The sequence below is a fragment of the Notamacropus eugenii genome, chromosome 6, assembly GCF_028372415.1.
Source record: "Notamacropus eugenii isolate mMacEug1 chromosome 6, mMacEug1.pri_v2, whole genome shotgun sequence".
Classification (NCBI taxonomy): domain Eukaryota; kingdom Metazoa; phylum Chordata; class Mammalia; order Diprotodontia; family Macropodidae; genus Notamacropus; species Notamacropus eugenii.
The window spans coordinates 207110670-207125857 of NC_092877.1; the positions used below are offsets into that span (position 1 = coordinate 207110670).

At 37.6% G+C, this 15188-nt stretch overlaps 1 protein-coding gene across 1 annotated transcript in view; it reads right to left on the reverse strand.

Moving 5' to 3' along the window:
• TMEM255B (transmembrane protein 255B) overlaps positions 1-15188 on the reverse strand; it is a 122201-nt gene that overhangs the window by 44561 nt on the left and 62452 nt on the right. Inside the window, exon 4 of the mRNA XM_072621877.1 lies at positions 15032-15121. Within this exon, the coding sequence (XP_072477978.1) occupies positions 15032-15121 (90 nt within the window). The remainder of the gene's footprint in view (positions 1-15031; positions 15122-15188) is intronic.

Here is a 15188-nt window from a genome sequence, read left to right on the forward strand (position 1 = left end):
GGCCCTGAGAGGTCACGTGATTTGCCCAGGGTCTCATAGTCATTATACATCAGAGGCAATATTTGAACCCAGGTCTTTTCTATTTTAAGATCTTCCCTACACAGTCCATTATGGGAGAAGAGAGAGGAAGAAGGTAAGAATGTGGAAAGGGAGGGAGACAATAGAATGTTTTGTAAATCACCAAGCCCTGTTAACAGTGACATTTCCACCCTATTATTCTCATTTCCTTCCTCTGGCATGTACACCCTCAACTTTTAGATGGACTGCTACATTACTGTTAAGCAGTGAACTTTTCCCAAGTTCGGGGGTGCCTAGAAAGCAGACGTTTTAAATCCAAAATGCAAGTACACGTTCACAATTGAAATTTGTTTCCACTGTTGTGGACTGTGAAACAGGTGTGTGACATGTGTTGTTGTGTAATTAACGAGAAGGATGTTGTAACTTCATGAAGCTGTTGACTAACTTCGTCACTAACCAAGGAAGAGGGAGAAGAAACCATGGCAACCGCAAATTCTAACGGAAATTTTCCTGACCTGAGAGATAAGGCTGCATAATTGGTATTCCTCTGAATCTTTGCTGGTCTAAGCAACAAGTCTTTCATTCTTAATAAAAATTTACATAAATGACAAGAATCTGCCTTGCCATAATGTGCATGATAAAGATGCAAACTTGTTTACCCTGGTATAAAAAAGGTGCAGAGAAGCATATATGCCCATGCAAAGGACAAATATGACAAAATCAGATAAATATTGAGAGACATGTACGGACTCATAATGAGCAGAACCAGGAGAATGATGTGTACAGTGACTATAATGATATAAATGAAAACAACATGACAATGCAATTGCATAGAGATTAAATTCAATGACCAATATTGGTTTCAGAGAAGAAATGATGAAATCCATTTCACTTTTCAGCAGGGGCGAGACTACAGATGCTAAATGTTGCATATGCTGCCATAGGGTTGATTTAATTTCATTGTTTTTCTTTGGGACAAGAGAGGATTACATGGAGGTGGAGGAAAGGGTCTATCAGGAAATGACCACGGTATAAAAAAATTGAAAGCATCAATAAAACTTAAAAAAAAAAAAAAAGAAATGCACATACTATTTCCCGGTAAGATTCTTTATATAAAGGTTAATCATTGCACAGTCCAGCCCAACAACTGTTAATCTATATATTACATCATAAATCCCCACATTATTCACCTACACATTCACTTTGGTGTACATTTTAAAAAATCTTTTAATGGGACATGTTGATTTTTTAATGAACAAATAAAAAGAGAAAGCTAATAAATTAATAGAACATATTGTCTCTGTACCCATTCATCATTCCCACTGACTACAATTGGAGCAAGATCCACTCATCCAAATGGAGTGCACCTGTCCAGATGTTTGCACTGTTTTTCCAACCACAACCAATGAAACATGTAATACTAAAACACCTGCCAGCTTTGGGGCATTACAGTCCTTAAGCCCAACAAATAAGTGGGAGTTGAGCATAATTAGACAAGGGTAAATCCAGGCTCCTTGAACTAACTATTCAGAATATATCTTCCCCAGCTCATGGGCCTCCTTAGGCTTATGGACCTCATAATAAGCAATCACAAAAAACAACCATAAAAATAAAGTTTATGCACCAATATTTCTTGCAAATGATGAAATATTAAATAAATTCTATCCTATATATTAAAGACTCTCCCTGAGAATTTTTTTTTAATTTCATGGGTATCAGTACAACTTTCAAACGAGCAACAACAGCTAGTGTTTCTATTGCACTTTAAGGTTTTGCAAAGCACTTTACAAATAATATGCCATTTTAAACTCACAGTAACCCTGTTATTATTACTTCCATTTTATAGATGAGGAAACTGAGGCAAAAAAAGTTAAGTGGCATGCCCAAGGCTACACAGTGAGTATCTGACGCCAGATTTGAACTTAGATCTTTCTGACTTCAGATCTGTCTCTCTATTGACAGTTCCTCTTATTTGCTATCAATTTGGTATCTCTCTCTTTATATGACGGATTCAACTCCATTTCTGTTCATACATTTCCTGAGTGATATAAGGGATATCATCTTTCTTTAAGGGATATCACCCTTATATCTACATTTTTTTCTATCTTAATCTTCCTTTGTTATTATAAACATGACCAATATCTACAAATATGAATGTTTCAACGTAGGAAGAACATTTCTGTTCTTTAGGATTGTATGCCAAATTATGTTATGTAGTAGGTTTTTAGTGGTTTGGGTTTTGTTTGGTTTGGGGGGGTGGAGTTTTTTGGAAGCTGGGTGTCTTGATCTTGCCCAAATGGGAAGAGACCACTCACAAGCTTTATCCCAATACTGAAAAGCAAGGGATCTTTGACTTACTTTATTTTTTACCTCAGCCAGTTTGCTCCTCCTTAGACAGCCTGGTGGCCTCCCACTCATGAAGGTTCATCACACCTGTACCTAACTTCGTGTGGACTCCAAACTGCTTAACCCAATGCAGCTCAGAACACCAAAACTCAAGCAATCCACCAGCTTCAACATCCCCAGTAACAGGGATTACAAGTGTGTACCACCACACTTGACTTATATATTAAAATGAACACTACAGTAACAAAACTGTCTTACTTGCCCATGTCTCTTCTGAACCTCCTGCTCTCTCTTCTGTGTATTTTAAAATATTTCATTCACTCTTTCCTTCTTTTCTTACTGTTTTGCCTTATAATATTTCTGGTAGATCACTATTGTTGGGAACAGAAACTTAAACTCACCATGAGTTTCTTCATTACCCTTTGAGATGCCTGAAACTTTGAGTCTTAAAGATGGTGGCACTCCAAGATTCACAATCACATAGTATAACTGAAAGAACACTGGAGGTAAAAAGATGGGTTTGGTGCTGGGGAGTAGCAGGAGATTATTGAAAGCATTATTCAATGTCCCCAATATAATCCAGCTAGCTTTCTTCCTCCTATTCCATTCTAAACCAACATCTGAATATCTACTATATGTAATGAGTATATGCATTAATGAACTAACTGAATGGCTAGTCACCTAACTCATGTTGCAGTCTAGATAACAGGCATTCTTCAGCTATTTGGTTTTTCCTTGTGGGTTGTTAGACCAACATTTCATGAGTATTCATAGTTCTCAATGAGGAATTCCTGAAATGTTTTGGAGCTGGGTACAATCATCTCAATGTCATCTGTAATTAGAGTCATCTAAAGCAGGGAACCTTAATCTGGGGTCTGCGAACTTTAAAAAAAAATTATAATTGCATTACAATATAATTCATTTCCTTTGTAATCCTATGTATTTTATGCATTTAAAAACATTATTCTGAGAACTCCATAGGATCTACCAGATTAACTATTTTGAGAACTCTATAGGATTTATCAGATTAACAAAGAAGGGTTGGGGACATGACAGATCAAAACTTTAAGAAGCTCTACTCTATAGGAAATCCCTCTTTAACTTGTTCAGGGAACTCTCCACAATGCTGAAAACTGAATATCTCATTGTTCTCTCTGCTTCCAGTCGCTCCCTTATCCAGTTCCTCTTCCACACAACTATCAAAATAACCTTCCTAAATAAAGCTCAGGTTTAAAATGGTGTTACCCTATCTCTAGGATAAAAAAAAAACAAAACAAAACAAACTCCTTAGCTTGACGTTTAAAGCCCTTCCTAGACTGGCTCCCACCTAATTCTGGAGACATATTTCATAATATTCTCTTTTTCTGTACTCTACCATATAGCTAAACAGGACTATTTGTTCCCTAAACTCAGTCCCTGTGCCTTTCCATTTTCTTGCCCTTTTGCCTTTGTACAGTCTGTCCCCCATGCCTGGAATGCCCTCCTTTCTCACTTTCATCTTTTAAAATCCTTAGCTTTTCTCAAGATTCAAGTGCCACTATCTATGGGAAATCTTTTCTGATTTCCTTGTTACTAGTCTCTTCTCAAATTATTATATACAGTTATCTATTAACATGCTGTATTCTGTAGTAGAATGTAAGCTTTGAGGACAAGAATACATCCAGGGACAAACTGACCTACATAGGTGCGCGTATATATATATATATATATATATATATATATATATATGTGTGTGTGTGTGTGTGTGTGTATGTATATACACACACACACACACACACACACATGCACACATATATGAATGTGCAAGTGTGCACAGTGGATACCCAGAAGAAAAAGGAAGTAATACATTATTGTGGGAGGTAGCTACACAGTAGTACAATCCAGCTGGTATGACCTTAGGAATCTATACAACTAAAATTGCTTGGATTTTTTAATTATATGGGTAATTTTGATTGGCTCTTTGTAAAAAGATGCCTTTAGAGTAGGCTGTGTGGAGAGAGGTTTTCTAGCATTGAACAACTGATTTCAAGTTATTACCCTGAGCTGTGGTTTGACTTACTGCTTGCTGCAATTATACATTTAATTGCTCATTACATTTGATTTTTATTTGCATTGCTTGATTATATGGAACATCGTTCCTCAAGTAGAGTGCTAGGTCTTGATATAACTACATTGGGTCACATGGAGTGAAAATGACTTCTAAGAAACAACCAATCACATTTGTGGCTAGAGAAATACTGCACATGCTCATGGAAAGCTAAAGAAACCACATTTCCACAGCACGGAGGGAAATATATTGAGTTATATAAAAGAAAAGAAATTGAAAAGTTGATCACTGCTTGAAAAAACTTTTGATTTTTGTCATCAGTATCCAATTGAAATTTAGGATTTTGTGCAGACCTCTGATTTCACTAATGCAGAAAATTCCTGAGGAGGAAACCTTCTACCAGTGCAGAGTCACAATTGTTGTGCATCTTACAGTCTTTAAGAGTTGCCTGGGGCATTATATTTGAATCCAGGTCTTCCTCTCTACAGATTACCTGTGTAGTCTGATTAAGGTATAATATTAAAGTTGAGGCAGCTAGTTGATAGAGTGAATAGTGCACTATTTACCAACTCATGGACAAATAGTATATCACATTCACCACTACTGGCTAAAGTGCTTTGGATATAAGATTCTGAAAGGTGATGTTGGGGTTGGAGTAGTCTAGGATGCCCCATCTACTTAACAGCTCCCTATAGAGATAACCAAAAAGTATAGTCAAGCACTTCCCTTTTTCCCAGTAGAGCATCAATACATCACAGGTGGGTGGCTAAATTACTACATGTGGAGAATGGAATGGAAAGACATTTATCAAGCATTTAGAACATGCCAAGCACTATGCTAAACACTGAAGATACAAATTTTAGAAAAGTGAGACAGTCCCTTCTCTAAAAGAGCTCACATTCTGCTTAGGGAGATAGAGCCTATAGGACAGTGCAGTAACAGGGCAGATGGCAATGATCAGGCATATGGAGGGTGCAGTGGAAGGGTAGATGATAAGACCTACTACTCTTAGTACCCCCTGTCAAAGAATATGGTAATGTCTGACCAAGCTTCATTTAACTGAAAAGACTACAGTTGGTTCCTCGCTGGTCACTGAAGTTGTTAGTAGTTATGTCTACTTCACAACTGTCCTACAAGGGTGAGTAGAAGTCCAGTCCTATGACTATTGAGGAGGGGAAGACACTGATAACATCGTGGGCAAGAGGTAGCCTGGGATATTGGAGTAGGGGTGGGCTCCCAGACCAACCAGGCCATCTCTACCCTCTGGTTACCAGATGTAGGGGGCAACTTGGGGCATTGGGGGAAGGGGTCCTCCCCAGAAAGTGAATTGACAACCCTCCCTTAGAAAATAGGCCTATAATTTAATATTAAATAATCAAAATAATGATCAAAACCAAAAGAGGTTTGATAAGGTAAAGTAACAGTACAATTAAAGATTTCAAAATGAATAGCAAAAGATGGCTACTAAAAAGATCCAAATTCAGCTGAAAAAGAAGTAGGATATTTTGATGGTACACAGACTATGCTATTAATGAGATGTTGTCATGTTTTTTTAAGTGTGATTTTTTTTTTTATTGGGTCAAATTAAAAGTGGCATAATCTGCAAAATTCAGAAAGCAGTACTCTCATACACTTCTCTCTAATGAGGCCTGAATTTAATTACCACATTCAGCCTGAGATGCTGGTTCCCTAAGTGATATAGAGAGAACTCAGACAGGTTGAAGAGGAAAGAATTAAGGTGATTAAAGAATTGAAAAAGAAAGCATAGGAAGAATTTTGGATTATTTAACCTGGACAGGACAGAAGAATGATAAAGAATGAATTAATGAATGCTCCCTCTGCTATGTGCTCAAAAGTAATCTGTTGAATATTATCTTTTCAAATTTTGCCTCTCATCATAATCTTGTGGACAAGATGCAGAAGATTGGTTAATACAGCTGGGTGAATTTATAGCTAGTTGAATAAATGTACTCAAAGAGCATCGATTGACAGATCTTTATGAAAAGAGATATCTGGTGGTATTTGTACCACACATCTCTATACTTGGCTTTGTCCTCCCTAATGCTTTAATCAATTAATTAAGTGAAGATATGCCTATCAAATTTGTGGAAGACACAAAATAATGTGGAATAGTTAATATATTGGATATCAAAACAATATCTAAATGGTTTGGAACAATCCGCTCAATTGAACTAACCAGAAAAAATTGAACAGAAGTTTCATAAACTCCTGTCCATCATTTAAAGGAGGGAGAGAGAGACAGACAGACACAGAGACACAGACACAGACAGAAAGACTGAGACAGAGAGAGATGTCCAGAAGAGAGACTTGGATTCATGAGAAGAGCTGGAGATTTCAGTTGAATGTAAGTTCAAGCCAACAAGACTACCCAAGGAACAAATTCAGTCTTAACTTATATTAATAAAAGCATGATGTCCAGAATCACAGAGGTCATAGAGTTATAGCTAAAAGAGACATTTAGTACAATTTTCTGAGACTCAGAGAGGTTGTTACTTACCCAAGAACAGTTAAGTTGTTAAGTGAAAGAGACAAGATTTGAATCCAGGCTCCAGGGTCACCAATCTCCCATTGCTCAACGCTGATTAGACTTGATATGGCACATGACAGTTCTGTGCCACATTTCAGAAGGAACACTGACAAACTCAAGCATATCTAGACTCAGAAAATAATGAAAGTGAAGGATCTGGATAAAAGCTATCACTGAGAAGGGGAAATCAATTTATATCTTGCAACTCCAGAAAGCAGAGCTAGGGTCCATAGACAGAAGTTTTAAAGAGAAAGATTTAAATGAGTAGGAAGAGCTTTCTAATAATTAGAGCTGCTCAAAAAAATAGCATGAGCATCTTGGTGATGTATTGCAATCCCCTTCACTGGAAGCTTTCCATTGGTGCTTAGCTGGCCACATACAGAGTATCCCAAAAGGTTTGGTATAGTTTTAAGATATTTTAAAGCTTAAAGGTACACTAAAATTTGGGGGATACCTTACATTAAAGATGGCATTTTGGGGAAGGGCCCCAGACCCACCATTCTTGATTGTCTAGACTTGGCCACCACGACTCAGGTGCATCCTGACTCTCATGCACTTCCTTTCTTTCTTCTATTAGTGAGTTCTTTCCAGAACCTCCATTTCTGGGAAGAGCTGCAAACTTGCCATAACAACCTACTCAGGTACCTATCTGCTTTTCAGGTCCTCTTTTATGTGTTTTCTTCCCTCATTAGAATATAAACTTTTTGAGGGGAGAAACTATCTTTTTGCATCTGCCTTGCCAAAAGCAAGCTTTATGACACAGTGGATAGACTACTGGGCCTGTAGTCAGTAAGACCTGACACGGACATTTATTAGCTGCGAGACCCTGGGCAAGTGACTTCATAGCTATCTGCCTCAGTTTCTTCAACTGGAAAAGGGGTATAAAAATAACACTTAATTCTCAAGGTTGTTGTGAGAAACAAGTGAGATATTTGTAAAGTGCTAAGTAAAGTACATGGCACATAGTAGGTGCTTACTAAATGCTTCTTAACTGATTTGTTGACTGACTGACATTGAGGAGATTACTATATCAGATGGGGAAAGACTAGGTGCCTCCTAAAATCCCTTCCAACTTTGAGATTGAATAATTCTAATAATTGTCATTTTTTTCATTACAAGTGTAATAGGAAACTGTCCAATGAGGTCTTAGTTCTGGAAATATGCACAAGGAATCCATATAGATGTTTTAAGTCTTCTTCTGGAAGTCCATGATGACACAGAGTGGAAGGTTAGCTCTAAGCTTCAGAACATGTACAGGTATTGTCTAGTTTCTGTCCACTTACTGCATGGTCAATTAAAGTCTTTTGGTGCAATGCTAAGTCAGGCTTGAGAGTGATAAGAGAAATGATCCCAATGGAGAAATGTGCTTTCTGGTTGTAAGCACGACTACTGATGGTAACTAGCTATCTTCTATCTCCACTGAACAGAGAACAAGGAAAATGGATTCACACTGCAACAGGAGACTATAATTTAGACAAAAGGAAGAACTTTTGATCTTAAGACAATCAGACCATGGGTATATTCTAAAGGATGAAATAGTATTCCTTTCACCAAAGATCTTAGTAAAAAATCATAGATCATAGATTTAGAGTTGAAAGGGACTAGAGGTCATCTAGTCCAACTCCTTAATTTTACATATGAGGAAACTGAGGCCCAGTAAGGCTAAGTGACTTGCCAAAGTCACACAGGCAGTAAACACGAGACTGGATTGGAATAAGAATGGTTCTGTAGCATTTTTATTGCAATACATGTCTTTACATGAGGCCACATGCATGCATGTCTACATGGCACAAAGAATATATCAACATAATTCTACATCTTGATATGTCAGTGTATCAAAGATATGTGATTTCTTGGGGGAGGCTTGATATGCAAACCATCTTAAACTTCTTAAAGAAAACAGTATGGCTTGTGACCACAGCATTCTAGGCATACTTAGTGAAGATTTGGTTTCCTCATTGTTCTCTCTTGTTGTTTCACCCTGGTTGATCTCTTTCAATGACCCACTGGACATCAGCAATTTATAAATATCTGTATCACATAACATGCAGATGCTGCATCAAAAGATCATTTCTTCTGATTACTATCATTCCTAGTTTTATGGTTAATGAATCTTCATTTAATTTAGTAAGTGTTCTTCCTTGTTCTCTAAAAATGAATAAAACTGAAAATGAAACGGCATAAGTCTAAAGCTAGCTATGAGCTAGTTCTACCTTTCAAAACCTTCAATGAGAACATATTTTCTTCTCTTCTACTTTAATTAACAATAAAACTTTAACACTCATAAATAGTAAAGATTTCCAATAATGCCACAGAAAACTTGAGAGGTACGTAAATCTGCTTAATAGTTTGCTAATATACTACCTTGTAGAAAACACAGGGAGCAGTGGATATTAAATTTTCACAGGTTGGTATCTTGGCCAAAATATTCTTTTGCTTCTCTAGTTATTTTATAGGTCATGGCATCTTGTCATTACACAAATTCACAAAATTAGGACAAATTATTTGAAGTATGTCATCAAGTAAAAGAGAAGATCAAGTAATTATCCAATTCATTTGATCGATGTTCATAGTCAATTAGACAATTCAGATGAAAATTTCCACTCCAGGGTTTATCAGTTGGGTTGGCTGTAGTTATTAAATGACCAGATCCTCATTTCATTTTGGTTGGGTCTACATGTATTCACACCTTTATACTCAAATTGTTGCTTCTCTGGGCATCCTCATTTAGTTCCACTGATCTTTTCTTCACCTTTTCTATGTTAATCTAAAGAGCTCAATGGTTCTAATGGTTCATCTCATCAAATTTTCAGCCTTGCTAAAAGTCATTTATGGTCCTAGTAATCTTTTAATCAGGCAGGGAATCCATTGTCTCTTCCCAATGCCTCCCTCCAAAAAAGCCACCTGTTCAATTTGATCAAATTAAGCAAAAAATAGTTCATTCAGTGAAAAATTCTGCCCAACTGTTGAGTGATGTCTTATAGGCTAACCAATCAGCTGCCTGAATTTTTCACTTTTCAAGAGGCAATATGGCATGTCTAGGGCTGGACTTGAAGTTCAGTAGACATGGTTTCATATCCTAACTCTGACACTACGTGATTGTGGATAAGTTGCTTAACCCACTCAATCCTTAGATAACTGAGATCTTTGACTAAGTTAAAGACAGATTGCAACATGCTTTGGTGTAGAGAATTTCCCCACCAACAGAATCAACCATGGATCCTTTATATATTGATGTATCAAGATGGTATGACATTATGCCAATCTATATATTTTTTAAACCATGTGGACATGTACGCTTGCATCCACATGTAGAGATATACACAGCAACAGAATTGTTACAGAAACTTTCTGATCATAACTGTTGGTTACACTGATTATCTATAGTCTATTCAACTGGTAATAGTAACCAGTTGGATATGCATAAGCTCCTTGAGGACAAGAATGTTTCATTCTTATCTTTGCATCCTCAGGGTCTAGTGTAGTGATTGGTATGTAGCCATTTAATAAATGTTTGTTGAACCAAACTTGAACTAGTGAATGTGTAGATGGACCATGGCATCCAATCCACCTAATGAAAAATGAACCAGAGGCAGGAATAGTTCCGTAATGGTTCTAATACAAAATATATAGGCTTGCAGAATTCAAAGTTATCTATTAGATTTACATTTTGGCAAATGAACCTCAAAAGCACTTAAGAATCAACAAAAGAACTTTATAGGAGAAACTGTAAATACAGTTGGCCCGGTTTGCCAGTGTTTGCCTTACAAATAAATCAATAAAAACCCATACTGCAGCCCTCAGTTAGGAAGCTCCTCCCTGAAGATGAGCCACAATCAGGGTAACCAGTCAAGCTTACTAGCCATAGAAAAGTATATCCTTCACATCTGTGCATCTCTACATTTTCCAAAGCACTTCTCATGCATTAGGCTGATTTGATCTTCACAATCCTATGAGGTCAACAGGGCAAGTTGTTATAATTGCAATTGGACAGATGAAGAAAGGAGGCACAGAACAATTAATTAACTTATCTACATCACAAAACTGAGATGAGACCAACTTAGAGGACCATAGACTTACATCTAGAAAGGAGTCATCTAGTCTAGTGCCTTCATTTTGCCAGTAAGAAAGCTATGGGGCAGAGAAGTTAAGTCACTTGCCCAAGGTCTGAGAGTCAGTGGCAGAGAGTACATGTGAACCCAGGTCTTTTCCACAACACCATGCTGCTTCCTTGTGTCATAGAATCAGAAATCATTAGAGCTATAAAGAGGAAAGCATGTATTAAGTGCCTGCTCTGGGCCAGGAACTGCACTATGTGCTTTGCAAATATTATCTCATTCAGATAAGTAGACTGAGGCCCAGACATAAAAGGATTTGCCCAAGCTCACAGTTAGAACTGGAGCTAAAACTCAGCTAATACTGATTGATGCTATAGTCAAATAGCAATAATTATGACAATATTTACGTAGTACCTTAAGTTTTGCAAAGCATTTTACAATTATTTTCTCATTTGATGCTCACAACAATCCTGGGAGGTAGGTACTATTATTTTCCTCATTTTACAGATAAAGAAACTGAGGCCGACAGCAAGTAAGTGACTGGCTTAGAGATACGCAGCTAGCACTCTCTCTACTGCCTTATGTATTTCTCTAGTGTTCCTTCATTGTATCTTGCTGCCCTCAATAACTTAAAAATTAGCAAAATAATTTCAAAATCTAAAAACTTATTTAAGATTGCTCTGTATGTACAAAGGAAAAAATCTATCTGAATAGCCATCTCAATGCCCTTACCAAGTATTTTCAATGTGATTTCAGTCAACAGTTACATGAAGTACATACTACGTGTCAGGAACCATACCAAGTGCTGGGGATACAAAGATAGCTCCAGAAGACCAGCCAGAGTTCACACTCTACTTACACTGGCTTTGAGAACCCAAGATCACCTCCAAACTACCAAGAGGCCCTAAAGAATGACTTTATTTGAAGATGTTGAACACAATGCTTGTCTTCAAAAAGTTTACATTCAGCATACATGAACTATCTACAAAGAGCACAGCAGCCCATTTCTTGGCATGGGACCAGGTAGGAAACTTGGGCTAATACTATTTGGTCATGGATGGTGATTCAAGGATTAAGTAAGTAACTATTGTTAAGAGTAGTTCAGATTTTGGCTAACCCAGCAAACAATCAACACTTTCCTGGAGCCCCTGGGAAAACATGACGATTGCAAACCTTTTTCTAATTAAGAGAGAGAAAGGGCAGCAATGACCTACTATCCCTGAAGATTCACTAGTGATCTGTCATCCTATGAATTTTCTTACCAAGAAAAGTTTATCCAAGTCTTCTTGTATTGCCAGGTCATGTACGTAGAAGTTTGTCATAATACTAGGTAATACTGATTCTGACTGTAGGGACTTCAAAAGTGAAAAGGTAAAATTAAAAAAAAGTGGGGAAAAGGAAAAGTTGCATTTGAAGATGTTTCAGCATTACACACATGTTGTACTTTAAGAAGAAATTATTTTAAGCATATATTATTCCTTATTTATCAACAGAGGAAGTAGACTATAGATGTAAGGAGCAGAAAATTCCATTATTGATGAGACATAAAGATACAATCATCAGTTTTCTGTTTCCCATGCAGCTAGATCACAGATTTTTAAGACTTCATGGAGCTGGAAAAGATCCTTAAAAGTCACTAAGTCTATCATCCCTATTTTGCAATTGAGGGAACTGAGGCCCCAGGTGAAGTGACTTACCTAAGCTCACACAGTTAGTATGTGTCTGAGGTACAATTTGAATGCAGGTCTTCCTGATTCCAAATCCAGTGTTCTCTCTATGCCCATAATACCCCTTCCAAGTGGGAAAAACAAATGCCCTCATCCGTGAGAGTCTGAAAGCTCAGCGTTCACATAGATACTAGGGATCAGCATGAATTCTCACACGAAGAACACACCTCAGTGCTTGAAGAGATATGTGACTTTATCAATACAGATGTTCCTTCCACTAGTGCAGTCAACCTAGAATCTCTCAGTGTCTTAGTTGATGGTTTTATGAATCACCACAACCAGAATAGTCATCACCTAAATTCAGCCTTTTGACAACAAGCCTCTCTACACTTAGCTAGCCTGCTCCACAGATGGCTAGCCATCTCCAGGACTAGGCGTAAAACTTTTCCAACTTAAGAAGACCAGTTAGAGCTCAGGATTTACTGGCATTGTGTTTGAGAACCCAAGATCACCTCCAGACTAACAGGAAGTCAAAGAGAAAGACTTTAGTGGAGGATGAAGACCCTACTGCCTGCATCCCACCCTTTGCCCATGCATTAATATACACATTTGCCAAAAGGTCAAATTCTTAATGAAAGGGGCCACTGCTTCTAAAGTTCCCATGTATTTATAATTAAGAATGTATAGAAGCTCCTGCTTCTAGTTTCTTTATCATTAAAAAAATGAAAACAGAAAACTTTGAGTTATGACACATCTGGTCAAAAAATAAAATTTTGATGTGTTCAGGAGAGGAAAATAGCAACATGAAAGAGAGGAAAGAGAACCTGGCACTGAGGTCAGAAAAACTTGGCTTGAGGAGCCACCTCTGACTCATATTGGCTGTAGGACACTGAACAAGTAAGTGGCTTAACCTTTCAATGCCCCCAGGCAATTCTTTTAGGCTGGAAGTGGAAGAGAAGTCCCCTATCTGCATTGATAGAGGTAGTTTCATCATCTCAGAGCTCCCTGTACTAATGACAATTGTACAGTGCCTCTCCTATCCTAGAAGAGGGACACAGTTCTAGGGAATTTTTAAAACTAGTTTCATGTACAAAGTTCACAAATAATCTTCTTTATTATTCTTCCTTGTATTTTGAAATATTCAAGTCTGTTAATGACCTTTGTGATCTTAGGCAAATCAGTTCACCTCCCTAGACCTCAGTTTCCTTATCTGGAAAATGTGGAGACTTGAATAGATGATGGAAGACTACACAAGAGATTGGAAAAATCCTTGGTTTTAACTGACGATCTCTTAGGTTGGTCCTGATCTTGCTATGAATAGCACCTTGGAAATTAGAGAGAATGAGGGCTACCCAGAGAGTATGGACTGTCCGCAAAGCCAAACTACACATTTCAGAATTTTGGAAAATGAATAATTGCTATCTAAATTATATGCACACTGACCTAAATGTACCAGATGGCTACTAATTCTTTGCTTGACTTTGAGACTCCAGATCAAGGTTAAGTCTCAAGGTTGGGTTCTATAGGCTCTGTTGCACACAATTTAGAAGTAGAATGGATCTCAGAAATCAATCCCCACATTTTACAGATGAAAAGAGGTCTAGAGAGGTTAAAGTGAAAAATGACCTACCCAGAGTTACAATAAATAGTAAAGCCATGATTGAATTCCAGGTCTTTTGACTCCATGCACAATGATCTTTCCATTGAATGATGTCTCCTCATTCCATGAGCTTGACATGTGTAGAAATAATATTGTCAACACTCTGACGTAAGAAGTTATTAGCCATGGAAAATCTTCTGCTACCTTCCTCTCATTTTTTCCTTAGAAGCCCAGGCTATTGCTGGCACTAATTACAAGCACTTGGAAGAAAAAGGTTTCCTCCTGGCCTTCATCCAGTGGGACTTTAACTATTGTTGTCAAACAAATACTTTCCTTAGCAAAATGGAGAAGGGGGAGGGAGAAGGAAACAAACATTAAGTGTCCACCATGCTAAACACTTTACAGATATTTCATTTCATCCACCTAGTAACTTTGGGAGATAAATGCTATTATTATCTCTACCTTATAGTTGAAAGAACTTAAGTAAACAGAGGTTAAGTGACTTGCCCTGGGTCATTCAGCCAGCAAGTATCTGAGGCTGTATTTGAATTCAGGTCTTGACTCCAAGTCCAACACTCTATCCAGTTTGCCAAGTAAGCTTCCTTTCCTGGGCATGAAAGAAGCATGTTAAGAATCAAGTACCAAAAGATTCTGAGCTGTGTCACGTGAAACCCATTATTTTTACCTGTAAAAACATGTAAGAACAGAAGGAAGATGGCAAAGATGTATTATTAAAATAGTACTCACTATGTGTCGCGCTGCAAAAACTCCATCAACAATCGCACAGCAGAATGCTGCCACCACGCCAAAGCTGATGAATACTATGGCAGCTACCAACTACAAGAGGAAAAAACAAAGATGGGATGGGCACATGTGTTTTTAGAACAACAACACCAAGAAAACA